The sequence below is a fragment of the Ambystoma mexicanum genome, chromosome 10 (assembly GCF_040938575.1).
Source record: "Ambystoma mexicanum isolate Mex_15411 chromosome 10, UKY_AmexF1_1, whole genome shotgun sequence".
Taxonomy (NCBI): Eukaryota; Metazoa; Chordata; class Amphibia; order Caudata; family Ambystomatidae; genus Ambystoma; species Ambystoma mexicanum.
In genome coordinates, this window is record NC_090932.1 from 128,352,012 (window position 1) to 128,379,364 (window position 27,353).

General features: G+C 44.3%; 1 protein-coding gene across 5 annotated transcripts in view; it reads left to right on the forward strand.

Moving 5' to 3' along the window:
- The window catches only part of ENTPD4 (ectonucleoside triphosphate diphosphohydrolase 4), a 491,672-nt gene that overhangs the window by 360,085 nt on the left and 104,234 nt on the right, over nucleotides 1–27,353 (forward strand). For all 5 annotated transcript variants that reach the window (XM_069617610.1, XM_069617612.1, XM_069617611.1 and 2 more), the window contains one exon: nucleotides 22,355–22,679. In XM_069617610.1, coding sequence (XP_069473711.1) covers nucleotides 22,355–22,679 — 325 coding nt within the window. The remainder of the gene's footprint in view (nucleotides 1–22,354; nucleotides 22,680–27,353) is intronic.

A 27,353-nucleotide genomic window follows, 5' to 3' on the forward strand; every position in this document is an offset into this window, starting at 1 on the left:
TTGAAATGCATATACGCATTTTTAAATTTTAATTGAAATGGTCCTAAAAATATTTCTTTTTAAACGCTCAGAGTTTTCCGTTCCATACAAATGTTATACTTTTGGATAGTCTAGTGTACTCCTGTGTTTTTCTTTGTTTACATTCTGGGAGTTGTAGTCCAAGATGTGTAATGATAGAAGTGGTATTACAAGTCACTGAATGCAGAGAAAAAAATACATGATTTCATTACCACCTATAGATTGGAATGTGTTATGTTGGTGGGTATGAATGTACTGCTAACATATTAAACTTCCACTTAGCAAGTGCCATTGTCAAATGTTTTAGAAATCTTTTTAAGCTGCTTTTCCTTTTTTTTTTTTTTAAAGTAGCACAAAGTGCTGCTATAAATGCACATATGCATTTTGTAAGTTTGTAAGTTGCATGGAAATGCTTTTAAAAAGAAAGATTTTTACATGTACATCATTGTACGTAAGTGTGCTGAATGAAGTAATACATGGGATTTGGTAGAGTGGTTGCAAAAGAGAATATGGTGGTGTTGGAGGAGTCTGTCTACAGTGACATTTGCTCAGAGGAGGAGCCGGTATCCAGTGGAAGTAGCAACCACTATTTGAACTAAGTTACAGCGCAGAGCACGCGCGGAGAAGTGGCGAGGACACGTGGTCCTTCGTGGTCACTCGTGAGCAGGACAGGGCTGGAGCATAAAACCCTTGTTGCACACACACTGTGACTCCGTGACAGTGAAATAAGAACTTGCACTGCTACATAAATGTACGGTAAGTGGGGAAGCTAACTTTGTTTGTACGAGCTCTCGAGAGACTGCAGAGGGGATTCCTCTTTGATCCCACCCCGTGTCTTACCGCTCGTTTTTATTATTCCCCTTATTGAAGCATGTTTGGCACACTCATCAGCTTATTAGCCTTGTTGCTACGGGTGGCATGACAAAATCCAAAACAACAAAATCACGCTATAATTGAAGGAGGGGGAAATATGAACAAAGAAGATGGTGTCAAATTCAAAAAAGTATATTGCCACGCCCACTGGTGGCCAGGCTGAGAAGGGAACCATACCGGCCCTCTTTCAAGAAGTAAATCCTAAAGCTAACAGTAAGGAAATTTGTCCTGAAGGAGAAACTTTCCCATCCAACCTTAATGGGAATCAGGCTATCGATATTTCCAACTACGACAATATTGATAACTCCTTGCTGGATTTATGCCTTTCCATCCAAAAGTCCATGGCATCTACAGCAAGGGATATTACTCCGGCTAACAATGGTATGCTTGTAGTTGAAGCACAAGTTCTGAATGCAGAGAATAGTGTACCAGCCGGTTCGATGAAGGCGCTGGAACAGAAGGTCGCGAACAGTGCACCATCAAATATCCCGGAGGAACAGGCAACAGAGAAACAGCTAATGAATCTGCCAAGCAGTCCAACATTAACCCCTGAAACGGGTCGCCTATCTGCTTCACCACATTTATTAATCGACCTCAAGGGTACAGAGCCTCTAGAAGCCTCTAGAAGTGTCAAGGACAGGCAAACTATCGTCAGCTGTCATCATTGAATTGCAAGCTTCCATGGCAGCTATGCAGTTCGCACTTAAAATGTTGCTGAGGTTGTGTGGGAGAATCCATGTTGATACGGTTCTCCATCTGGCCTTACCTAACCCAAGAACCTTACAGGAGACGGACTTACCAGAAAAGACAGCCTTAGTAATAAACCAGGAGGAAAATGATCTTCCGCTGAATGAAGAAGTAAAATCTGGGTCTAATGATGATTCAGCAATTTTATTCTCCAGAAAACGGCGGCGTATGGCCAGACGAGCAGCCAATAAGGAAGTGTCCATGGTCATTGTTTCGCCATCACCCGCAACTGATATTCCTCCGATTAAATAAAAAAAAACGAGGAAAAGGGCACGGAAAGTTAAGAAATGTCAGACTAAAACTGTGGGAACCCTGACCGCTGGATACTTCCCAAAAAAGCCAATGAGATCTCTTATACGAGCAGGAATTGGACTCTTCTGTGATCAACAATAGTGAGACATAAATACTCTACCCCTTAGAGGAGGTCTACCGGAGAAGTCAGATGAAGATAGTAACCACGTGGAGAACAAACTTTGCATCATTAAAAATTTGAAGGGATAAATGGTTGGTAACAACCGAGATACTAGCAAATTGCACCTCACACCTCAACTGCGAGTAATTAGATCTGAAGACTTTACGTTTGTTGAAACATTGAGGGTGTGTAATCCCAATGTTTTGGCACTGCATTGTAGAGTCCTAGTTACGGCACAACTAATTTGCACGCATAAGAGTAGTCTAATGCATGTTGGGGTGGGGGTTGATGTGAACAGGGAAGAAGATCAACTATTACCAAGTAGATCAAAGACTCAGAACAACATCAAGCCTGATAAACCTGCCCTTTCCACAGGAAAATATGTACAGATGAGTGACATCCAAAACACCTTGAAGTGGCTAGCAGACTCTTTACCAATGGTTCTACAGAAACCCTGAGATTGCTCCTTGTTGACATGGAACACTCGTGGGTTTAACCATCTGCTGACCACAAATGGTTCTCTTTCCTTAATTGATAAGCAAACATTTTTTTTATTACAAGAGGTGTGGCTGCTAGCACCAATCTTCATGGATGGATATACTTTGTTTCATACTCCTGCCAAGAAGGGGGAGCGTGGGCGCCCAAATGGGGGGCTTCCAGTTGGAGTTGTTAATACAATTGTAAGCAGAAAGATAGCAACTTCTTGTGTAGCATATGTCAGTGCTGTAGAAGTAAATGTAATGGGGACATAGCTATGGGAATACATGCTGTTGGTTAATGTGTACAACCCTCCCCGGGGCCAATTACAGAGAACAGATCCAGGAGGCACTCCATGAGCTTTTAGGCCAATGGAAATAGAACACCAAGAGCCACCTGACTATCCTAGCGGGAGATCTTAATTGCCACATTAAAGGGGAGGGGGGAGGCACAGCCAACAATGTTTTTTTTACATTAATATAGCCTTCAGGAACATAATATAGAGGACATGCAAGGTGAATGCTGGCAGTGTTTTTTCAAGTGTTGGGAGCTTGAAATAATTAATGAACGTACCAGGAGTGATAGACCTGGCAAGAACACCTGGCGTGTGGGCCCTCATTATAGTACTTTAGATTATATCTTCACCAGTAGTGAGGTGGCATCTATTGTTACTGACATGATTGTCCTTGAAAGCATGTGGAGTGACCACGATCCACTGATCATGAAACTAGGCACCACCACCTACCCATGTGAGAAAATAACCTCAGGGGAACTAACTGCAAATCATGCTGCAAACTGAATAATTTGGTCTGAAAGGAATATTGAGAAGCCAGTAAAAGCAGTGGATGAGTGGAATTCTAGTCACACACTTAGTTTCAGGAGCATAGCACCAGTGGAAATCGAAAAATTGATATCTATATTCTCGGGTAAACATGCTACATGCAGAATAAATTTGGTGCTTAAGCACGCTGCTACCGAGACCACCTATGATAAGGAGATACGAGATGCTAAACAAAACCTTGGAGGTAACATTCGTAAGGCCAGAGCTTCTGGGCATTCTATGCTTGTAATCTATGTCCGCTCCTACAGCTAGGAAGAGTTGTACTTAACAAATGACTCCCCGTTTGTAGTTACTATTAGTGAACTCTGTAATAAAATAAGTAAACTGGGCCCTAACGGTCTGTCCAATGTGGTTACGAAACATAACCCTCTTTTTTGGGTGAGTCTTATGAAAATTCTATTTGAGAAAGTATTGGCAGAGGGGAGAATCCCTGAAACATGGCAAAGGGCCATACTTATACCAGTCCTTAAGAAAGGTAATAAAACAGATCTGCGTAATTATCGCCTACTTTCTATGCTTGATAGCACAGGTAAAATGTTTGCTTATTTGCTACTAAAAGAACTACAATTATGGGCTGATAAAGCTGGGATTGTAGATCGCTTTCAGAGCAGTTTTAGGGCAGGATATTCTACCTCACACAATCTCCTTATTATGGACTCTCTAAGGAGTAAAGCTATTGTTAGGCAGAATTATATGCAGTACCCTTCGGGAACACCACACACAATTAAGACAAAAAGTGACAGTACAAATTCACCTTTGGGACAAGCCTGTACTACGCAGTAAAGTGGTAGCAATGGCTGAGCAGCCAGACTTATCTCAAGAGTAAGTGAGCAGTATCAAATAGTTACACAAAGGACAACAATTACTATGATTCAAACAAACACTGGCTCAAGGTTTCTGAGTAAAAGAATATGCATTTATTTACACATCAGTTGTAAAACATTTCACTAAAGTAAAGCAGTTGAAAAGTCACACTCTTAATGCAGCACCCCACTCCCAATAGATTTTGGACAAGTTAACCTCAAAATGAAGTAAGAGCAAAATGGCACTCCAATAATTTAAAAAGGGAGGGAAAGACACAGTTGGGTAAAAAGGGCTTGGGGCCAAAGTCAATAGGACGAAGTCTTTTGCTCAAGATCACACAGTTCAGGGTAGTTCACGGTTAAGTCTTTGCTAAAACCCAAGCAGGGTCCGACCTTCCTGGCTATCCGGTTTAATGTAGCTCTGTACAGCAAATTCGACCAGAGGAGGGAGTCCTGGCTTGCAGTTTGGGCGAACTGGTTGGTCCCACCAGCTCAAGGGAAAAAGACTCTTGGAAGATCCTCTGTCGTTGGAGTCTGACGTTTCGGACCTGCAGCAGGGCTTCACCTGGCGGTTCAGTCGTTGTAGGGGTCCTCTTCTGTCAGCTCCTCTTCGGTTCTCTCGTTCCAATGGCGACTTTGCCTTTCCAGTCCCAGAGACCCGCTTATTATGCATTTTTCCACCATTCACACAGCCTGGCTGTCAATCACACCCCAGGGTGGCTGTCCTGGTGGGACAGTCACCTAGCCAATCAAACAGGAGTGTGACTTGGGTTACCAGGGGAACCCATGTCAAAGGTCCTAAAACCCCACCCTCACATTCTGCCTACCCAGACTTTCAGACGCCTAAGTATGGCTTCTGTGCAGAATCCCACAAAAGGACGGCTAACAAAGGAACCAAACCTGGTTTGGCGCACAGAGAAAAACACGAGAAAGACTTTTACAAAAAGAAATAGCGAATAAACCCAGCCGGAACTAAATTAAAACAAATATGGTCTAGCGGGTTTAAGTTCGAGGTTACCAAGATAGCCTAAAACAATACCAAGGTTCTTTAAGATAACCGCGGTAGGAAAAATAGGGCAGTTACCACTGCCACCAGCCAAGTCTTAATGAAAAGGGAGTGAAACAATGCTCCAAGAGAAACAGACAAAAAGGGATAAGTATTAACCCTTTCCCGTACTCTATGTAAGATAGTTTGTACTGGGTCTGTGGATTTAAAGAGACTAATAAAGTCAATGGCATATTTACATGTTCTGGGAGACAGTAGTCCGTCCCAGAAAATGGAGTCTGAGTTGGGAAGTCTAAAAGTCAACCCTGTGTCACTGCACTGAAGCTGCTGTGTAACACACAGTAAAAAGATGATGCCTGTGGAGTAGGTGAGGCTCCACAGTCTCTGAACACAAAAATGTTAAACACACACAGCAAAATGCATGTACGAATGGGGAAAAAAGGCTCACACTCTTACCAGGTGAAAAAAAATTAATCCTAGAAATCCAGCAAAACTGCTGAGGGACTCAGTAGGTAAGGGAAATTAGCCATTTTGGAGAATTCTCCCTAACAGCTATGCTACCCAATAGTCCTCCGCTCTACGCCCTGTATATTGATTTTAGGGTGGCCTTTGATTCTGTTAACAGGGGTAAATTATGGCAGAAACTCACACTTGCGATGCCCTGATGGCCTAATACATTACCTGGAACTTCTCCATACAAATACTAGCGTCCAGCTTAGATTCGACAATCAAGACCACATAACCAGACTGATTATGCAGCTGAGAGGAGTAAAGCAGGGGTGCTTAGCTGCCCCCATGCTCTACAACCTCTTCGTGTCAGACATACCCGATTATTTACAGGGTGTCCGTAACTGCCCATCTAAAATAGGATCAAAACATTGTGTGATTTTAGCTTACGCTGACGATCTTGTAATCTTCGATCACACTTTTAGTGGGATTCTTGGATCGGCTGGAAAGGCTCTGGCAATATGCAGAGGCTAATGAACTGGTGGTCAATCACAGCAAGACGGAATTAATTTTATACACTTCTGCTAAGGTGGCACGGCCTTGCATGCACGTAGGGATAGTGGAAATAAAATACAGCCACTCCTATAAGTATCTTGGAGTGGAATTCGATAGCAAAGGTAACCATCAATTGTGCATGCAAGCCTGAAAAATGAAGGCAGCGCAATTAACTGCAATGATACACAAGTTCACGCGTGACCAGAGCGGGTGTTCCATTTGGGGAGCGTGTCAACTATATATCCAATGCCTTATTCCCATGGTAATTTATGGCCTAGAATCCCTGGTTAATATGAACCTAGCATGGCTGCAGATTATAGAGGGAAAATTCTGGAGGAGGTTGTTGGGACTCCTGCAGTGTATACCCATGGCTATTCTTAGACTGGAATTAGGGATTCCTTCCCTTAAGGCAATTGTGTTGCAATAAGATGCTCAGGATTGGAAAAAATAATGGCACCATCGGTGCCCACTAGATCTAGAAAAAATATCACACCTGACAATATCTTAACCCTACTCCTACCAACCATCAATGCCAACAGATTCTGACCCAGATACCATGGTCAAAATATACAACACCACCATGGCCATAGCCATGGACACTGTTGCCCCACTGAAGAATTGTAAAAGTAAACAACAATCCCCCCATCTAAAAGAACTGAGATTGGAAAAAAGGAAGCTTGAAACTGTATGGCGCCACACCCCCACAGCTAAAAACAAACTTAAACTTAAACGATGCACTACCAACTACAAGAAAACAATCATTCAAGCTAAAAAAGACGTCTATAACGATAGAATCTCCAACGTGTGCTCCAATACAAAGGAATTATTTGCAATCCTGCGAGAACTTGAATCTCCCGTACCACCACCCGATAATGTACCCAAAGACAAGCAATGGTGCACCAATATCCAAAACGCCCTTGCAAATAAAGTGAAAACATTACAATCCAAAATTACCCTAAAAAAAGCCTTGCTCCCTAACTCCCAGTAAGCCCACACCCACCACTACTCCCAATCCTAGCTTAACACCTTTCAAATTCGCTAAAGTTTCTACTCCTGAAACAGAAAAAATCGTTGCCTCACTACAACCCACAAACTGCAAAGGTGATTACTGCCCGGCCCAGATAATTATGCTGCCAGAGACCTAGCCCCATTCGTCACCAAACTTATCAACGCAGTCCCAAGCAGTTTAAAAGAGTCCTGGGTTCTCCCCCTGCTAAAAAAAAACAAACCCTGGACCCCTCCGTCCTCACCAACTATAGGCCCATCACCACGGTCCCCTTCCTCCTGAAGATAATCGACAGAGTGGCCTATCTCCGAATTCAAAAATACCTGGAGATTAACCAACTCCTTGGCACTCGTCAATCTGGCTTCAGACCTCAGCACGGCACTGAGACCGCACTCGTAGATCTCAAATCCCAAATTGACGAACTCAACGACAAAGGAAACACAGCTATGCTACTCCTCCTTGATCTGTCACGGCCTTTGACCTAGTGGACCACGTAGTACTTTGCAAACACCTAGCGTCAGCTGCCCACTTCTCAAGTGAAGCTATAGCCTGGGTTCAATCCTTTCTTGACAATAGAAGTATGCAAGTCTTCTCCACCTTAGACTCTGCAGACCCTATCCAGACAACATGTGGAGTCCCACAGGGCTCCTGTGTCTCGCCAACGATGTACAATATCTTTACTAAACCTCTATTCGACAAATTGGACAGACTGGGTGTCACCTACATAAATTATGCAGACGACACCCAGATCCTCATCCCCCATTCAGGCAATTTCGCTACGGATACAACTTTAGTAAATAAAATGTACACCCTCCTTCAGGCATGGATGGCAACCCATGGCCTCTGCCTGAATGATGAAAAAACAGAGATCCTCATTCTAGGCTCACCTAACAACTTAAAAAAACTCGACTCCAACTACAGCTCCTTCAATATCGATGGCAATATAATCCCCGTCGCCAAAGAGGTGAAGACCCTTGGTTTCTAGTTGGACTCCACCTTGTCCTTAAAGAAACAAGTGAACTCCCTGGCCTCATCCACTGCCTACACTGGCAAACTCATTAAAGCATGCAGACCATTCCTCTCACCAGCTAGCTGCATCATCCTAGCCAATGCACTGATCCTCTCAAAACTGGATTACTGCAACGCACTTTATGCAGGTGCTAGCAAATACATCATCAATAAACTCCAAACCCTGCAAAACAACGCGCTCAGAACGGCCTTGAACCTCCCAGTCAGAGAGCACATTTCAAATGCGCGTCGAAACTACAACTGGCTAAAAATCAGCGATAGGATCACCTTCAAAATTGTCACACTAACATTCAAATGCCTGAACAATGCTGCCCCCTCATACCTCAGGGGCAGAATAATAAGAAAAACCTCTTCACAGCCAACCAGAACAGCCAACTCTTTCTGCCTCCAAACCCCAAGATTCCGACTAAAAAAAACAGGAGGCAATAGCTTCCCTGTGCAAGCAGCTCAGTGCTGGAATGCTCTACCAGTTGAACTAAGACGGGATCAGTCCTACAACAGCTTCAGGCACCATACCTACACCTGGCTCCGTCGTAATGACCTTTGAAACCTGAGACCTTGTGCATTGTATACTGATACCATACGCACCTATGCACTCTATCATGTAAAATGTACATAATGCATCTCCTGTTTATAATATGTACCTATATGTAAAGTAAAGAATGTATATAATGTAATTACTGTATATAACATATAATACCAACATGTGATAACACTGTAACCAAGTTCAAAGTATTCTTGTTATTCTGCGCGCCCAGCCACCCAAGGGTTTTCTGGCGCCCTATAAATGAACAAACAAACAAAAAAGAGCAGAGCTATACATTAAAATTCTGAATAACCCCACTAATCCCCTACTGGAATGCGTAAAGGAGGATATGAGAACTAGAAAGCAATCCAACCTAGAGAAAGATATGGAAGCACAGTGTAATACCATATGTTGGACGCCCCAGTGGGGACAAGAGAGCAAATGCATAATTTTCCGTCTTCATAGGCGTTTAAATCTGTGGGATTGGCAGAGTAATTATTACCATTTAGCGACCCTAAAAAAAATTACACTTTTGTGACATTTGTTCTGTTTACGTTTAAAAAGGCACAAATGTATCTTAATCTTTGCCCCTTAGCATCCTTGAGGCGATTTATTTTGTTGATGCGCATCAATCATTTGCTTACACTAGAGACTGCTGGTCTAGTGCAAATTCTCCTTAGATCTGAAAGACATTGTAGAATATATGGGAACCACACAGAGCCAGAAACGGCGAGACACATATTAACCCAATGCTCGAAGATGAGTAATAGCCATAGCAAAAATCTTGGGGAATTCGTACACTGTCTGGAACATATAAGAGATACTGAGTTCTGGTATCAGAGTATTAATACACTATATCCTAAGCTGCATTTAGCCTTCTTTAGAATTTGGTCTCATGCTGAAAAAACAATGATCGCCAAAGGGCTGCTGAGTCTGACCCCTACTTCATCTGAGTTGGAATGAAATGAAACATCAATCCAGACATCTGGATTTTTGGTTGAGAAGGGTGTATAGCAGATTTGACCACGACTATGATTGGAATTCTTCCATAGGGCCTTTTTTCTTTTTTTTTTTTTTACCTCTATTGTCTGTTTTGATTTCATAAAATTGGATAGACATCGATAGGTACTGTAATTAGATTAAATGTATGTATGAATTGAGATGTTATTTATTGAAGGACTTTTGTATTGTTTATTGATTTGATTGATTTCAGTTTGGTAAATACAAGCTATTTGAATGTGTAAAGTTTTTTTGCATATACAACTATATCACATTAAATCAATATTAAAGAGAATATGTTGATTGAGAAGCTTATTACAAGGTAAGTAGAAGCAACCCTGTATATATATGTTTATGAAGGTGCTGACAAACATTACTTATAGACATACCTGTACTATGTTTTGTTATATGCAGATCTTGTTGAATCTGGAAATCGAAATCTTGGACAGTTGCACAGTAGATTTTGATGCAGGTGCCTTTCATTGACAGAAGACACGTACTCTGAGAGCTCAAGTGTGCATTTGAAGTGTGAAAGTGAGATGACCGGGTTAGGTGTAGAGTTTTTGGATGTGATTGGTGGATGGATGCATGACTTTTTGAAAGCAGCCAATAAGGGAGTGTTGAGAACATGAAAGTGGAAAGGGTAGAGAGCTGCCCCTGTGTTACGGGTTCCGCGGCTGGCACATTCCACATCCAGGTCTTTTGAGGATGCCTGGCATGGAAAGGGGACTGTGGGGATTAGCCAATCAGGTTTGCTGGGTGCAGTGTACAGGAAGAGAGGGTAGTTGGTGTTTTGCTTGCAGGAGTTGTACGCGCAGTGATTATGGCTGTGTGTTTCAGAAGGCAGACTGTGCGGATTCTGGGGGACTCTTCAGTTCAGTCATTGAAGGTATATATAGAGAATCATTGCATACTTGCAAATATTGGATTGGCAGTAGTGGAATTGTCCTGGCATGCAGTTTGTTGCTCAAACTGGGCAAGCTTGCTTTCATTCTGTTAGTTTGGCTCATTTTAAAAGTCCATATATTGTGATTGTCCATTATGGAGGGGACAGTTTGGGGTTTGTGACTCCAGTGTCTTTGCAAGTTGCTCTGAAGGATTTTTTAAAAAGCCTAATGCAACCGTTTGCTGCTACTCAGATTTTTTTTTCTAAATAAATCAGAGACACACATGGAGATGTCCAACAAACTTTTTCAGTCCTCAAATTGAACAATCAAGACAGATTGTCAATAAAGGTGTATCTGCTTTTTTGTATGTTTCCGGAATGTCATCTTTTGAGAATGATAATATCAGTTCTCAGGGTATGATTTTTTATTTTTTTTTGTCTGGATGGAATTCACTTTGCAAATATTGGAAATGCAATTTTCCTTTATAATGTAAGGAATGGATTGAAGAGGTTCCTGTAAGGAAAAAAACAACATAAAAGCAAATAAAAATAAAAAAAGGTGTTTGTTTACAAACCCCCCAAAAAAGGTTATTTTCGGAGCCACCTGTAAAGATTAAATAACTTACATTGTGTTTAATTTCCCTTCCCGCCCCGGTCAATTGGACGATCTGTCCGTGGACACTGCACTAGTCTGTGGACGGCACGGGCCACATCTGGTTCTTTTGAGGTTGCCTGGCAGGGAAAAGGGCCTGTGGAGGCCGCAGACAGTCGAGGTGTCCATGGACATTAGGGGAGCAGCCATTCGAGTTTCCTGGGTGTGGTGTACAGGAAGATAGGATAGCAGGAGTTTTGAGAGGATTGAAAATTACTGTGGCAATGTCTTTCAGCAGGCAAAGTGTTTGGATTTTGGGGGACACTTGGGTCCACTGGGTGAAGGTGTATACTGTGCATTGTGGAATAGCCAAAAATCTTGGATTCCCTGAAATGGAAGTGTTCTGGTACGGAGTGCGTGGCATGAAGTGGGTGGACTAGCTCCCTTTTTATGCAAATATGGTTCATTTGAAGCATCCGTACATTATTATCATTCATTGTGGTGGGAACAGTTTGGGGAATGTGACTGGAATATCATTGCAGTTTGCAATGAAGGCAACATTGGGAAAGTTGAAGGAAATGTTCCCCAATTCTAAAATAATTTTTTCACGCATTGCGCAGAGACAGATGTGGCTGCATTCCAGTTCATTTGGTCCGCAAATGGAAAAAGCGAGGCGCAACGTCAATAAAGCTGTGTGTGCTTTTGTTCGTGATGTTGGCATGACATTGTTCCACAATGAGAACATTAAATTTGATAAGAGCAACATCTTTCGTCGAGATGGAGTCCACCTAACCAATGTGGGTAATCCGATTTTTGTGGAAAACGCTCAAAAAGCTTTGATGCAGTTTGTGTGAAAGTGAGAATAATGAAAATTAGTGAATAGTTTTCTTAGTTCAGTTTGTAAAACCAAAAATGAAAAAAACATATAAAAGCCAAACACACAAAAAAGGGTTCTTTTAAGAGCCACCCTTTTTGAACGCAAAACAGTTTAAATGATTTCAATTGTCCCAACCCTTGACATTTTTAGATGTCCGCGGACTATGCAGGCTGCACAGGGGCCTGTGACGTTTTTTCAACTGTAAAAGGTGGCTCCTACAGGAACAGTTTTTAAAATGTTTTTGGTGATTTTGTATTTGTTTTGTTTTTTATTTTTGGTTTTCAGGAGAGGCAAGGTAGGGGGGAGGGAAGGGGCACCAACCACAGTGATGGAGGGGCAGGTTGTCAGAGGAAAATGTTGGCCGGGCCTTAATCAGGTAGGGGGCAGTGTGTCGCGTGTCCTTGACCACGGCCTAGAAAGCACTCCAAAACTGCTCCCTCCTACAGAGCGGTGTGTTGCAGTACATGCATACTATGGTGACCCTTGAAAGGTAAGGGTCAACAGTGTTTTTTGTATGGCCTGCGAGGTGGCCGCTGGTATCCTCTGCCCCACAGGAGTACCTCTTGTGGTGACAGGAGCAGATGATGAGGATGGGGTAGAGGGCATCAGCCTGCTCCTCCCTTCAAAAGCTACCACCCTTCTCACTGCCCCCCTTGTAGTTCGACTTGGCGTGGTGCCGCATGGAGGTGGTGCCATAGGAGTACAAACTAGATTTTCTCCGACTGAGTACAAGCTTGCACTCAGTGCACCGAACCTTGTGTGTCTGAGCCTTTGGTACACCTCCTACGGTGGTGAAAAGTTGCCACACCCACGACTCACAACGGGAGCTGGAGAAAGGGACTTCCTGTACCTCATCTTCATTTACCTCTCGTTCCCCTTCCGTTTCTCTGCGCCTGTTCCCCTCTCCAGGCCTTTTAGATGGTGGTGGTGGTGGTGGAGGTTGGGGAGCACAGATGGCCAGAGTGGATGCCATTAGATAAAGATTTTAAAGTTCTGCAGAGCACATGCTTTAGAAATGCTCTCTCCTGGACAGCCAGATTGAGAATGAGGAAAAGTAATGGGTGGGTCCCTTCAGATGGGCTGTCCAGCGGCTGCGCGGCTGTCCGTGGACTATCGAGCCACAAATGGGGCTTGAGAAGTAATAAAAAGTTGCCAGATCAACTAAGACACGGTCTAGGAGCTCTGCAAGGGTAACATTTTAGTTGAAACACACTAGACTGGCCATAAATGCAGTTTTAAACTGTCTGGGGGTAAGGACACTGTCATGCACGGGCACGGTCACATGATGACGTCCCCAGATGTCCAGGGGCACGACGGCTGTCCCCAGACACTGATAGGGTGAGCGATGTGTGCAAGCGCAACAGTGTTCGCAGAACAGGGGTGATGTCCCCTGACGAATTAAAAGTGTGCCACACGAGAGCAGACATGCACAGTGTTCGGGGGCACAGGGAGATGAGGTGCGCATGCACACCAGTGTTCGCAGGACAGGGTGGTGTCCCCGGAATGATTTAAAGTGCGCCACATGAGAGCAGACCTGTCCTGACCGGTGCAGCGTCCGGGTAGTAATTCAAGGTGCGTCATGGAAAAACAGACATTTGCGGACATCGCTCGTGTCTGGGGACACCTCCATTTCGGGTGCGGACACCCCAGACAGTCGCGTTGTCCACGGACCCATAATTGGGCTTTGAAAAAAAGAAATGGTGATTTATTAACAGTAAAAAACATACATTCATTTAACAAAAAGATGGGAAATCAGAATGGGAAACCTATATGGGAGAATTGGGGTATTTCTGTACAATGTTAATGAGGGGAGGAAGGGAGTGCGGTTTCATCATAACGTCTTTTATTTGCACATTTTCAAATTTGTGATGTCATCTTTGATGTCCTGGTTGCTTACCTTACCATAACTGGCGAATTTCTGAGGTTTTTCGGTTTTACTTGTAATCATAACGTCCCTTTAATGCCTACAGCCCAAACCGCTGGATGGATTTTCACCAAATTTGCAGCAGGAGCGGCGGTTTGGTCCCGAAAGCGTGCTTTTGTTAATTTGGTGTCAATCTGTCCAGTAGTTTTTTTTTTTAAACAGCCAAAACGTAAGGCAAAAAAATTAGTGGTATCTATGTCCGCTCCCCGGACTCACTCTTACTAGATGGTAGGACCCTCGTAAGTCTAGTTTTGTATATATCTGAGCGTTTTTGACTTGATCCAAGAGCTCAGGGATAAGCGGTAACGGGTACCGTTTTTTTTTTTACCATGATCTGGTTATGTGCTCTGTAGTCAATGCAAATTCTCAGGTCTCCCTCCTTTTTAGGCACAAAAAAGAGGGGCGAGGATACAGCGGTCTTGGACGGACGAATGAAGCCATTTGCCAGATACTGATCGAGGTAGATTTTTAGATGCTGGTTTTCCTGTTCTGTTAGGGCGTAAATCTGGCTGCAGGGAACTTCAGCTCCAGGTACCAGATCAATTTGACAATCATACGGTCAGTGCGGAGATAGCGTGTTTGCTTGCTCTTTTTGAAAGTAATCTTGGTAATCCAGGTATTCAGGTAGTAGTGAACTGGTGAGCCCAGTATGGTTTCTTTCTTCAACGAACCTGGGTTGGCAAGACCTTTTAATGAGAATCCCTTGCTATAACAGGTGTCGGCACCGTCTTGGGGAAAGGTCAGAACTCGTTTCCGCCAGTCAAACCTGGAATTGTGGGTCTACAGCCAGGGCATTCCCAATATGATCTGGAACTGAGGAGTGCCGATAAGATTGAAGGTGATGTCCTCTTGGTGACCATCCTGACACAGAAGCGTGACCTTCTTGGTTAATGCGTCACTGGGCCAGATGATAGCTGAGATCCATGAACTGCTGTGACGTTTTCCGAAACCTGCTTCTGTCGGTGAGGAAGGCCTATCCGGATAGCCAGATTTTGGTCCTTGTAATTTCCCACAGCCCCACTGTCAATGTATGCCTCCAAGGCATGTATTTTGCTTGTGGTTTACCAGGAGCACAGGGATGACTAGATGTGAGGTCTGTATAGGTTCCTTTTCACCGCTCGACAAGTGGACCCCTACGCTTGCCGGGCGCTGGAGTTTACCGAGTCCTGTTCTTTTTTTACCCTTGTCAGTTGCTCAAACTGCTTTCCTGAGTGATTTCACCAGGCATTCTCGGAGATAGTGACCTGCCTTACCACAGTACAAACAAAGCTGCTGCTGTCTCCTTTTCTCCCTTTCTGCCTTGGTGAGTGGGCTCTGCAAGCCTCCGATTTGCATTGGCTCTGACTCATTGTGTGATATGGTTTGATTCTCACGGGGTCGTACGTAGACAGACCGCCCCTCGGCTTTGGCCCGATCCATCTTCCGATCCTGCAATCTGTGATCGAGGTGCACATCTTTCCGGGGGATTTACTACTTGGGCTAATACGTCCTTAAGTTCCCTTCACAAGCCTCGGTAAAAGAGCGTAGTTCTTTTCTCCTATGGCCAGTTAGTATGTGCTATCAGATGATGGAAGGAATCGATCTATGTTAGTGGGTCTTGATTACCCTGCCGTAGTGATAACAGTTCATTGTCCGGAGCCCATCCTTGAGTATGCCGTGCAATAGTTTCTCCATTTTACGTTGGAAACATCTGAAGTCTCGAAGGAAACATCTGAAGTCTCGAAGCAAAGGATCATCCTGGTTTACCAAGGGTATTGACCAGTCTGCTGTACTACCTCCCAAATATGAGAGTACAAATGCCCCTCTTGCATGATCGTTGGGGAAGGCCCCTGGTCTGCACAAGAAATGTAGGCGACATTGATTCATAAAGATGGCCTACTTATTCGGATCGCCTGTGAAGCGTTCTGGTTTGGCCACGGTAACCCCCCCTGGAAGAACCACCTGTGGAGGCGCAGCAGGAGGGACATACCCCGCCAGTGGGACCTGGCCTGCCTGTGCCTGGTGTATTTGCCTTTCTTGTTCATCTGTCTGCTCCCGATTCACAATTAGATCCCTCCTTAGGGCATTGGTTTCCTGTATTGAGGTATGAACTTCAGCCCGTAACTCTCCCAGTAATCGGGCTAACTGGTCCGTTTCAGAAGTTTCCATAACGTCCAGGCAGAGATTTGAAGAAGCTTCGCGTTCTGTTACGCTCACCTGATCTCTGCGGAGGCGTTGGCACAGTTGCAGCCCTACCGGGGTGAGGTCGCTCGGGTCCGACTTCACCCTCTGTGCTTATGTGGTGACTGGTGGCAATAGGTGATGCTGCTCGGGACTGCTCCTGCATGGAGAATAGGGGGCGTGAGTATGCCAGCTTGTGCGCCTGATCCCCTTACAGACCCCTTCTCCCAAACTGTGGTACCCGTGGGATGTGCTGTCCCTGAAAAGCGCACCTGTTGATTCGTTTTGGCGAGCACTCTGTCCTGCTGCTTCTGGCAGGGGCGCTTGTATGATCTGGACCGAGTTTCTTCACTGGTCCCTTGCATGCATAGTCCAGTCCTGCAGCGACTAAGCCACTATACTTCAGGTAAGTGTTCCTGTTTGCCTTTGTCTTTGCTCGTCTGTTTTTGTTGTATTGTAAAGTTCGTTGTCTTGTATTGCTGTCCGTTCCACTTTTGATGTTTGCTCTTTTGCTTTCTTCCCTTGCAGGTGATGTTGACGGCCCGGCAGAAGCTGCGGAGCTCAAGGCGACAGCCGGAGGGAATAAGGAACGAAGCTGCAGCGGCACAGTAGCTGGTAAGTTGTTAACTAGGTGGCACGTGGGGTTCAAATGCAGTGCGGCCCTAGGACGGGTGTTCTAACCTTGTCTTTCTTCTTCTTCACAGGGTCCGAGTTCGTGGATGTGGAGTGCAGTGCTGCAAAGTCGGGATCAAGATCTCTGGATGTCAGGAGATTAGTCTGAAGATGAAGCGATGAAGCAACGGTTTCCTGGAGGTGAGTATGCAGGAGAACTCCTGGGTTCAAAGATAAGTAAACTGGTCCAAGCGGCGGTGAGCGTCCCATTGCACGCGAGTGCACAGTAACGCGAAGCACCGGCTTTAAGGATAGAGCAGCTTATATAGCTGAGCTTCTGAAGCCACGCCCACCAGGTTCAGCCTGCCTACCACACCCTGCCACACCCGATGAGTCAGCACATTAGGATGTTCTCTGGAATAAAGGCTTTCAGCTCCTGGAAAGTTCTTGTAAAATAAAAGCACTCCTGCACTGAAATAAAGTAAAAGCACTCCTGCACTGAAATAAAGTGTTCCGGCTCACATCTCTATGTGAGCCTGGCGCCAAAGGCGCCAGGACTAAGTCCTGCCGGGGCCCCTGTGTTTATAGGTCCCAAAGGGACATAAGTGAGTCAAGTGATCCATTGCCCCATCACTAGATGGTGTGGTTTTTGTGTTCTGGGGCCTGTGGCCATGACAAAGTGTTCACAAAGGTGCTTGCAGTAGTGGCAGCACAACTGTGCAGAAAGTCCATCCCAGTATACCCTTATCTGGACGACAGGATAATCACTGGGGAACCTCCTCAAATTTGCAAATTAAAAATGCAAAAGACTATAAACCTTCTCTTCAATCTGGGTTTCTCCATCAACATGGGGCTACCCTAAACACAAAAGCGGAGCTGGCATTCCCCTCAAACGAAAGAGTACAAAATATGCTTTTGCAGGTACCTCAATACAAGGTGTGTAGCCAGATCACGGTATGCAAAGCAATGCGCTTGCTAGTGATGATGGCCTCTTGCATTTATTTGGTTGCTCACGCGCGCCTGCGCATGTGTCTAATGTAGGCATGGTTAGCGAAACGGTGGTCTCAGGCAAGCGGACAGTGGGACGATCTACTGGATGTTTCGCTAACCCTGGTTCAAGCTGTTCGCTGGTGATCCAAGGACAGCCTGTTAAAGAGAAATCCTTTTTTCGCGCAAGCGATCCCAACTACAGATGCCTCACTTGCTGATTGGGGGGTCCCACTTCCTCCACCACAGAGCCCACGGACAGTCGACACATGCTACTGTCCAAAGACATACCAACTTCCTGGAGCTCTTGGCAGTCCTTAAGGCCTTTCAGCAACATTTCAAGGGTCAAGCGGTGCAGGTCATCACAGAAAGCACCACAGCCATGTTCTATCTGAACAAGCAGGGAGGCACACACTGTCTGTGCAAGCTATCCCCAAAAATATGGAAGTGGGCACTCAAGCGGAACATGTTCCTAACATCTCAACATGTTCCAGGGGAACTCCATTCTCTGGCAGACACTCTAAGCAGACACCCTCTACCAGAAGCGACAAAGCTATCCTAGACAGAATATTCTCACTTTGGGGTCACCCGCACTAGACTTGTTCACCACAAAGCTAAACGCACAATGCCCAGACTTCACATCCAGGTTTCCCCAGCCATGGTCCGAGGGGAACGTCCTGTGGATTAACTGGTCAGGGAAATTTTCTTACGCTTTTCCCCTGACACTACTCCTGAGCAGGATAGCGCACAAGATGCACCAGGTAACCCTGATCCTGGTTGCTCCTATGTGGGCGAGACAGCCTTGGTTTCCACATGTGCTCAAACTGGCAATGTGCGACCCAATCAAGCTTCTGTGCCTATACAAATGTTGACACAACACAAGGGGGATTCCCTCCACCCACAATCAATGAACTTGGCAGCTTGGCTCCTGAAGTCCTAGAGTTTGGCCACTTGAACCTTTCACAAAGTTGTATGGATATCCTTAAAGAGGCACGAAAACTCAACACCAGGCACTGATATTTTAATAAGTGGAAAGGATTTGTGATATGGTGCACATCACAATCACTAAGCCCATTAGAATGTTCTCCAGCTAACATTCTACACTACGTGCTTTACTTACTAGACTCCGGCCTAGTATTTAATTCCTTAAAGGTGCATCTGGCGACCCTATCGGCTTACACCACTTCACAGAACAAGGTGTCCTTGCGGAAAGTCCCTGTCATTAAGGCATTCATGGAAGGGGTAAAGCGGCTATACCCCCCACCCCCAACTTCCAAACCTCCCCTGGGTTGGGATCTCAATGTTGTGCTCTTCAAGCTCATGGGTCCACCCTTTGAGCCTATGCACAAGGCCAGCCTAAAGCATCTTACCAAGAAAACTGCATTCCTGGTAGCTATCACCTCCATAAGACGAACCAGTAAGCTACAGGCTTCGTCTGTACAAGACCCCTTTTTCATTATACACAAGGACATGGTTGTCCCCCGAAAACACCCTAGGTTCTCACCCAAGTTAATTTCAAAGTTCTATGTAAACCAATCCATAGAACTTTCCACCTTCTTTCAGAATCCATCAAACTCAGCAGAAAAAAAGCCTCTGTACACTTGATGTACAGAGGGTGGTCTTGTATTATGCAAACAAAACCCCTTAGGAAAACAGACCAACTCTTTGTTTCCATAGCGCCGGGTAGGGAAGGTGACCACGTATCAAAGAGCGCAATCTCCAAATGCATACAACTCTGCTATTCCCTATTCAAAAAGGTTCTACCTTTCACCCCATTGGCACACTCTACCAGAGATACAGGGGCTACCTTAGCTTTCATTGCGAACGTCTCTCTGGATGCCATCTGCAAGGCTGCTACATGGAGTTCCATCCATACGGTCACACGGCATTGACACACTCTAAAGCAGATTCACAGGTGGGACAAGCGGTCCTAAAACATCCCTTTGGCGCTGTACCTTCTAACTTCCCACCTCCTTCTGCAGATACTGTTCGCTAATATATGCGGAGCATGTGATTAAGCAGATCCACAAGCTAAAGAAGGGATACATTACTCACCGTAATGGTATTTCTGGTGCTTGTATCTGCTTAGATTCATATGCGCCCATCCTTCCTCCCCTACTGGAGTAGAAGGCGCATAGATGTTTTCTGGGTTATCGCTGTTTCTGCTTTACCACATCTGTACTCGCACTATACTTCATACAAGCTCATGTCAGAAACAATCAATCTGTGGGACCTTGATGCGTGAAGCACCATGGGTACAGTACACGTCACACTAGGGATAGTATTACTAATTACGCCCTGCTGACATCTGTTTTTCGAGTTTTAAAAACAAATCTTGTAATACTCTGCGACTTCCACTAGATGTCAGACTATGCAAAGCATGTCAATCTAAGCAGATACAAGCACCAGAAATATGATTACGGTGAGTAATGTATCATATATATACATATGCATCAAAACAAGAAGGGTGGCAGGGGCGCTACTCTGGGCCCAAGCTGCAGTAAGCTCAAACAGTCCAAATATGTTCTCCTCCTGGTGCACTTTCCTGCCTCAGCAATCTTCAGGGAGACTGATTGGATGCTGGTGTGCAGGGTGGAATCCCGCTGGTATGTACCAGGCAGTGGCAGCAGGGAATTCTGGTAACTGTAGTGTAGAGCCAGCCAGGATCCAACTCTCCCCCATGTTCAATGTTAGCCCTCAGTGGGGAGGGGGAAGGAGTAACCATCAGTATGGCACTCCAAAGTTAGACAAGAGTAGCCCAGGTACAGCTCCTCTTGAGCCCCAGTCTCTGCATAGATGTGCAAACAAAACAAGAAGGGTGGCAGGGGCGTTACTCTCGGTCCCAGCTGCAGTAAGCTCAAACAGTCCAAATATGTTCTCCTCCTAGCGGGCTTTCATGCCTCACCAATCTTCAGGGAGGATGATTGGATGAAGGTGTGCAGGGTGGAATCCCTCTGTTATGTACCAGGCAGTGGCAGCAAGGAATTCTGGTAGCTGTAGTGTAGAATCTGCCAGAATCCAACTCTTATATATATACAAACAGAGAAAACCCACCGAAGCAGGCGAACCTCACTCCAGGTCCCAGAATAACATGAAAAAAGCATGCCCAAGTCAAAATGGCTTGTAACGTGTTTATTGATCAAGCACAGCAAAATGCCGGGATGATACTATATATAGTATCTCAATGTGTGGCTAGCAATTCATATAGTTCAGAAATATGGGCAACCCAAAGGATGTGCTCTCATTAAGCAAGCTTAATTGGTGTGCATGCGATGCTGCAGTTTAAATTACTGTATTGAAATTGCCATACAGAACACATATTACCACTATACAAAGGCATCGGACCACATTTAGAACTGTGTTCAATTCTGTGCTTGATTAATCAAAAGGATATCTTTTGTATTAACCGTGTCATATAGCCGTATATTTCAACAGCTTTAGGGACAATAGCACAATTAAAATTACAATACAAAATATCCAACTGCTTTTAACACAGTACATCAATAAAATGTACAATACATTCACCTGAGCCCAAGCATAGAAAATACATCTATAAGAAGAGCTGGACACCCTCCCAGCATACATTATTATAAACTCTCCAAAATGCTAGCTACCTTTCTCCAAAAAGGGTAAAAAAAAATACAGGGCTCGTTATTACCCGCCATGAACAAGTCCCAAATAACCTCAGGAGTGGAATCCAAACTCAGTCCCGTGGCCGCAATCGCCACCCTCCTATGCCCCTGCAAGGAGTCACGATGTATTAGCAGATGCTGCACTGACTCAAGGGCACCACAGCCCCAAAGTCGACACATACTGGCAGGCCTAGGGATATTTAACCAAGCCCCCGTAATTTCAAGGGTATTAACGGAATTGGTTTTAAATTTAAGATAGTCCCAGATTAGTGAGTTACCCAGGAATTGACCGAGGAAATGCCAACTCAGGGTGGCACCTGGGTCCCTAGCCAGCCATTTATTTCCAATCTCAACCAAGCTGTAGATAGCACCTGCATGCGAAAGATTTCGGTTGGACACAGGCTTAGATGGCAGAGTTCAAAGTGCCAACCTCTGCATTGGCAAGTTGCCAAATGAAGTTCAGGGATTAATCAAAAGGATTTAGAACTGCCAACAGTATAAAGATAAAAAAACAAATTCATGAAAGTGAATGGAAGATGACTTTTTTATTCACAAAATGAAGCAGGGAACAGTTTCGCAAACATAAGTAATAGAAAAAAGTTCAACCGTTACCAAGGTGGTGAACAGTTTAAAAGATTTGCTATGGAACATGCAGAAATCACCTTCATCGCTACTGGCCATTTTATTTTTCATAACTTTGTGTTTCAATTGTAAGGGATGCCTGGGATTGATCAATACTTTGTCACTATCAGCATTAGTAATAATGGCTGATCTAGATTTTATTGTGATGACGATAAATGGTGTCAAGAATGTAATAGTGTTCATACATCATACAATGTGACGTTATGCATGGACGTGTAGGAATGCTGCAAATATTCAATCCGAATAAGTTTAAAGGTGTCTGTAAATGAGTTGTTACATTCTACGCATCCTCTTTCCTGACAGATTGCTGGGAAAGCGGGTTGGCATGTCTGCTGACACCCCCTACCTAGACCCGTGCTTGCCTGTGGACGCAGAGACTAAAGTCATGAGCAATGGAGAGACCATGCACCTGCGGGGCACCGGGGACTTCAGCTTCTGTCGAGAAGTTATACAGCCTTTCATGAACCGGACCAATGAAACGCTAACCTCGTTAAATGGAGTCTACCAGCCCCCTGTACTGTACGAAAACAGCGAGTTCTATGGCTTTTCCGAGTTCTACTATTGCACTGAAGATGTGTTGCGCATGGGTGGAGATTACAATGCAGCCAAATTTATCAAGGCTGCGAAGGTGAGTGTTTGAACTCAGTTGTTGCCTTATTTTCGAAACAATGGGTGATAGTCGACAGATATAACTGAGGTTCTGGAAGATGGACACGGTCCTTTCCAAACGTGTTCTTACTGCAGATGGGTTTATAATGGAGAGTTATTTACACTGCACTTGTCCAGATTTAAAGATTAGGTTGATAAAATGATTACATTTTAAATCGGCCAAGGAAGTGTGTTGACTGCCAATATGTCTAACGTTAGTGGTCCTTATATCAGTGTGCCATAGTTTGATGGCAAGCCATTAACACACAGAATATCTAGTACACTGTTTGAGTATTTCAATACTTCTAGTATTGTGCATTTTTTATTTTTTTTGGTAATTAAAGGCAATTTTTATTTCTAATAAATGATAATAAAAACATGAAAACAAGTACAAGAAGAATTTCAGAAAAGTACTTACAAACATTGTTATATCAAGACAATGGGCCTCATTACGAGTCCGGCGGTAACCGAGCCATTCCGCCTCCGTGATTCCCGGAATTACTGGGGCATTACAACCCCGGTGACCTGGGAATTCCGGAGGCGGAATTCTGTAAGTCCCCATTCCCATGGAGTCCGCATGGAGTCCGATAGGACTCCATGCGAGTGGGGAAGTGGAAACACCAGCACCATGTTGTAATGGTTCCGGTGTTTCCATGTCCACCGGCAGGCGGGTGGTGTTAAACCCGCCAGGTCAGACCTGAACTCGAGATCAGCCGGTCCGGAAAGAACAGTGGTGGCGGATTTACCACCACTATTCTTTCCGGACCGGCTGACTCGTAATGAGGCCCAATAAATCAATTCTGCCACCTCAATTCCCAATAAATGTCCTAGCAGGCACATTACGCTTTATTTTAATGCTTGGCAAATGGCTGCCCACATAAGGTAATGTGAAAAAAGACAATGAAAACCACACTGAAACTTCAACAAAAAAAAAAAAACAAGCAAATCCATTGCCATTTTTTTTAAAGATTGTGCATTTCTAATTCCTAGCTGGTTCTGAGCATGAAGGGCGGACCCCAATCAATATTGCTTGACCTGCCAAAACTCTTAATTTTCTTTCCTCATAGAGAGTTCTATAGTTTTGTGTTTGTGTCCATATGGATGGACATGGCTACGAGTAAGCGCTAAGATACTGGGAGCTGGATTGGTTTATAATTGTATATCTTTTCAGCATTTTTCATTTAATGTGTGACAGTACATTTAGGGAAAATCATGCTGCAAACGTTTTTGACAGTCTTTAAAAAATAAGACAGTATCTGATCAACAATTCTACTTGGAATGAATATCTGTTTTTTGGCATCATTTTTTAAATCCCAGTGTTGTCCTCATGTACTTTTCCAAACCAGCGTCTTCCTCAACTCAATTGAATAGAGCAGTCATTTTTGTGTGTTTTTATTGTAATCCTTTGGCGCATTAGAAAATTGCAGTGGCGGATTTCGCATATGAAATTATTGCTCACTACCTCAGAGAACCTAAGTCTTTAATCATGGGAAGGGAACATTGAAGTACGTTGAAAAAATTAAAGGAGCCACAGGAAAAAAGTGTTATTAAACTATTGCCCTTAACTTGGCATCTCTCTGGTGTTTTATTTCTGTTCTCAGCTGCTTAGAGGTTTAAAAAAGCTGATAGTTTGGACCCACTTTTAAAAAAGGTAGTAGGTGACCCTAGAGAGGGGTGAGAACCTGTTCTGTGGGTTTTTTCCCACTTTGTCCGCAGCCATCGCTTTTTGCTCACTCTACCTTTCACAGATGGGAAATAACTATTTGCATATCAGGCTTTGTCCTGCCCACTTTAGTCCAACCTAAGTCACCCCGAGTTACCTGTGGGAACCCAGACATGGACTCCCTGCTCACTCAGAAAGGCACAGCTCCACTACAATGATGAGGCTCAACAAGGCTGAAACACGTGTATGGAGTTGCTGTTGGTACTCATGTTCAGAAGGGAATTGCCTTAGCATTTGGGTGCTGGACTGCCTATGTGGGCAAGACAAGAGACTGATATGCAAATAGTTATTTCCCATCTGTGAAAGGGACAGTGAGCATAAAATAATGGCTGCGAACTCTCAAATGGGAAAAAAACACAGAGCAGGTTATCATGCCATATTCTTTCTGGAGAGGGGCACCTGCTGGTTTTTTTAAAATAGTTTGGACCTACTATTGTAGGATTGCCAAGCGAGTAGTGCAAGATCTGCCATGCAATGAATGCCATCTTTGCATAAGTATCAGTAGCCTGAACAATAATTGTGTAAACTGGCCTTCACTTAGTAGTTTTTTCCTACACATAGTAGCACATTCCAGAGGACAGAATCTAAATGGTGAGCATTCATTTCTTCTCCTAAAAAAAAGAGGTCGAAATTAGACCATTTAAAGCAGCATGCCTGCTGTGAAAACGTTTGTTGTATGTTTGTACTGGTCCTTTGCACAACAGGTGCACCTCAGGAATAACCCTGTTTGTCTCGCTGCCCCACAAGCTTCTAGTCCTGCCAAATGCCCTCCCTTTATCCCGTTATTACAAGTCAATAATTCCCTGCCTTGTTCTCACATGTAGTTCACGCAAACTGCTCACACACAGATGTGTTTTTGGGATGGGTGTGCATGCAAGTGTTGGGCAGAGTTGCATGCAGTACCCTCTGGGACCACTATACACAATTAGGACTATAGGTGTTAGCCAAACCAACCTTTGGTATAAATCTGTACCACACAGTTTTTGGTAGTGAGCTGAACAGCCAGGCTTATCTCAAGAGTGAATGTGAGCAGTACAAGTAATTACACAGAGGACTTTCAATCACAGTCCTCTGTGCACCACACTAGCCAACGCTCTTATCATGTCAAGATTAGTTTACTGTAATGCCCTGTACTCGGGAGCCAACGAATACATTACAGACAGAATCCAAAGACTGCAGAATAACGCCCTGAGGGCAGCATTGAACATCCCTTACAGAGAGCATATTACCGAATTCAGGAAAGAGGTTAACTGGCTGAAAATAACAGACAGAATTATCCTCAAAACAGCATCCCTCACCTCCAAATGTCTGAATAACCTAGAACCCCCATACCTTATGGATAAAATTACCAGGAGAACAGCTACCCGCCCTACGAGATCTGCTAACTCATTTATGTTAGAGATTCCTAGGTTCAAACGCTCGACAGCAGGAGGAACCAGTTTCCCTGTTAAAGCGGCACAATGTTGGAACAAATTACCAGTTGACCTCAGACTAGAACAACCCTACCCTATATTCAGACATAAGATACTCAATTGGCTACACACTAACGACACCTAACTGCCAAACTACACTTCTACCTCTCCAGCCCCTACACAACCCTTTGTTCCCTCAAACTACACTGTAGATTGGTTAACTATACACGCATGGTCGTCTGTTCTGTCATATTTGCATGCACCATAGATACACGTTAACGTAGACATGTAAGGTTGTATATACATATCTGTATATGTATGTGTGCATATATTGTTACTCACGATAATGCCTCCTTGATTTACCAAGACCATTGCTTCGCATTTAATGTATCTTGTACCTGTATTTTTGCTCCTACTGCAATCACTGCTCTATGTATTGCTACCTTGACTGTAACTAAGTTTTAAGATTTCTTGTTTCTGTTGCGTCCGTCTACCTAAAGGCTTGGTGCGCATTACCAAACAAATAAACAAACAAACAGTGGTTCAAGTAAACACTTATACTCAAGGTTTCTTGGTAAAACACTTATTAAATTATTACACAATCATTTAGAAAACATTTCACTAGCAGAAGACAACTTAATATTATATACCAATACACTTCAATACAAAATAAGATTTTGCGACAGTTTGAGCTCCCCTGAAATAGGAGCCAAATGGCAGTTCAGTTACTTAGAAGTGAGCAAAAGGGACAAGGTAAGTAGAATAGATCACATATACTTGTTAGACAGTGCAGATAGTTTCAGTTCACCAGAAGAGTTCAATTCAAGTCAATAGGCCAGGCCAAGGTCAATGGGCTAGTGTTCTGGATAGGAAAGAGCAGTTCTGGTATCAAACGGTAAAGTCTTCGCAAAAGTTCTCAGAAGTACTTTAGGCAAAAAAAAAATCATTTGTGGGGTCACAAGCTGATTAGGCCTGCAAGTTGGGAAAGTTTCACTAACTTTCACCGCGAGAGTGGCGTTCTCTCAATCAGGTTGGCACAGTACCTTAGTATGAAGCAACAAATGCAGCTGAAGTCATCGGTTCTTGGCAGTTCCTGCAGGCCTCGCTGTTCCTGAGTCTCAGTTGTGGGGACAAGAGGGAGGACATCGGGGGACTCCTGCACTGCACGGGATAGTCGAAAAAGCAATCAAATTTAAGGTGACCCACAGGTACCACTACACCCCGACCAGGCTACACCACATCTCTAGCGACTCCTCCCCCAGGTGCCCTAGATGCGGCTACGAGGAGGCCGATTACATCCACATGATCTGGGCATGTCCTCGACTCACCCAATTCTGGACCTCAGTGTGCTCCACTACATCGACCATCCTCGAATCTCCCATCCTTCCATCTCCAATGAAATGCCTATTTCATGATTTCCCTGAACTCCACCGCGACTCCAGGAAACTGGCCGGCCTTTGCATGCTACTAGCGGTGCGTACAATCCTACTCTGCTGGTTACGGCCTACCCCCCCCACCC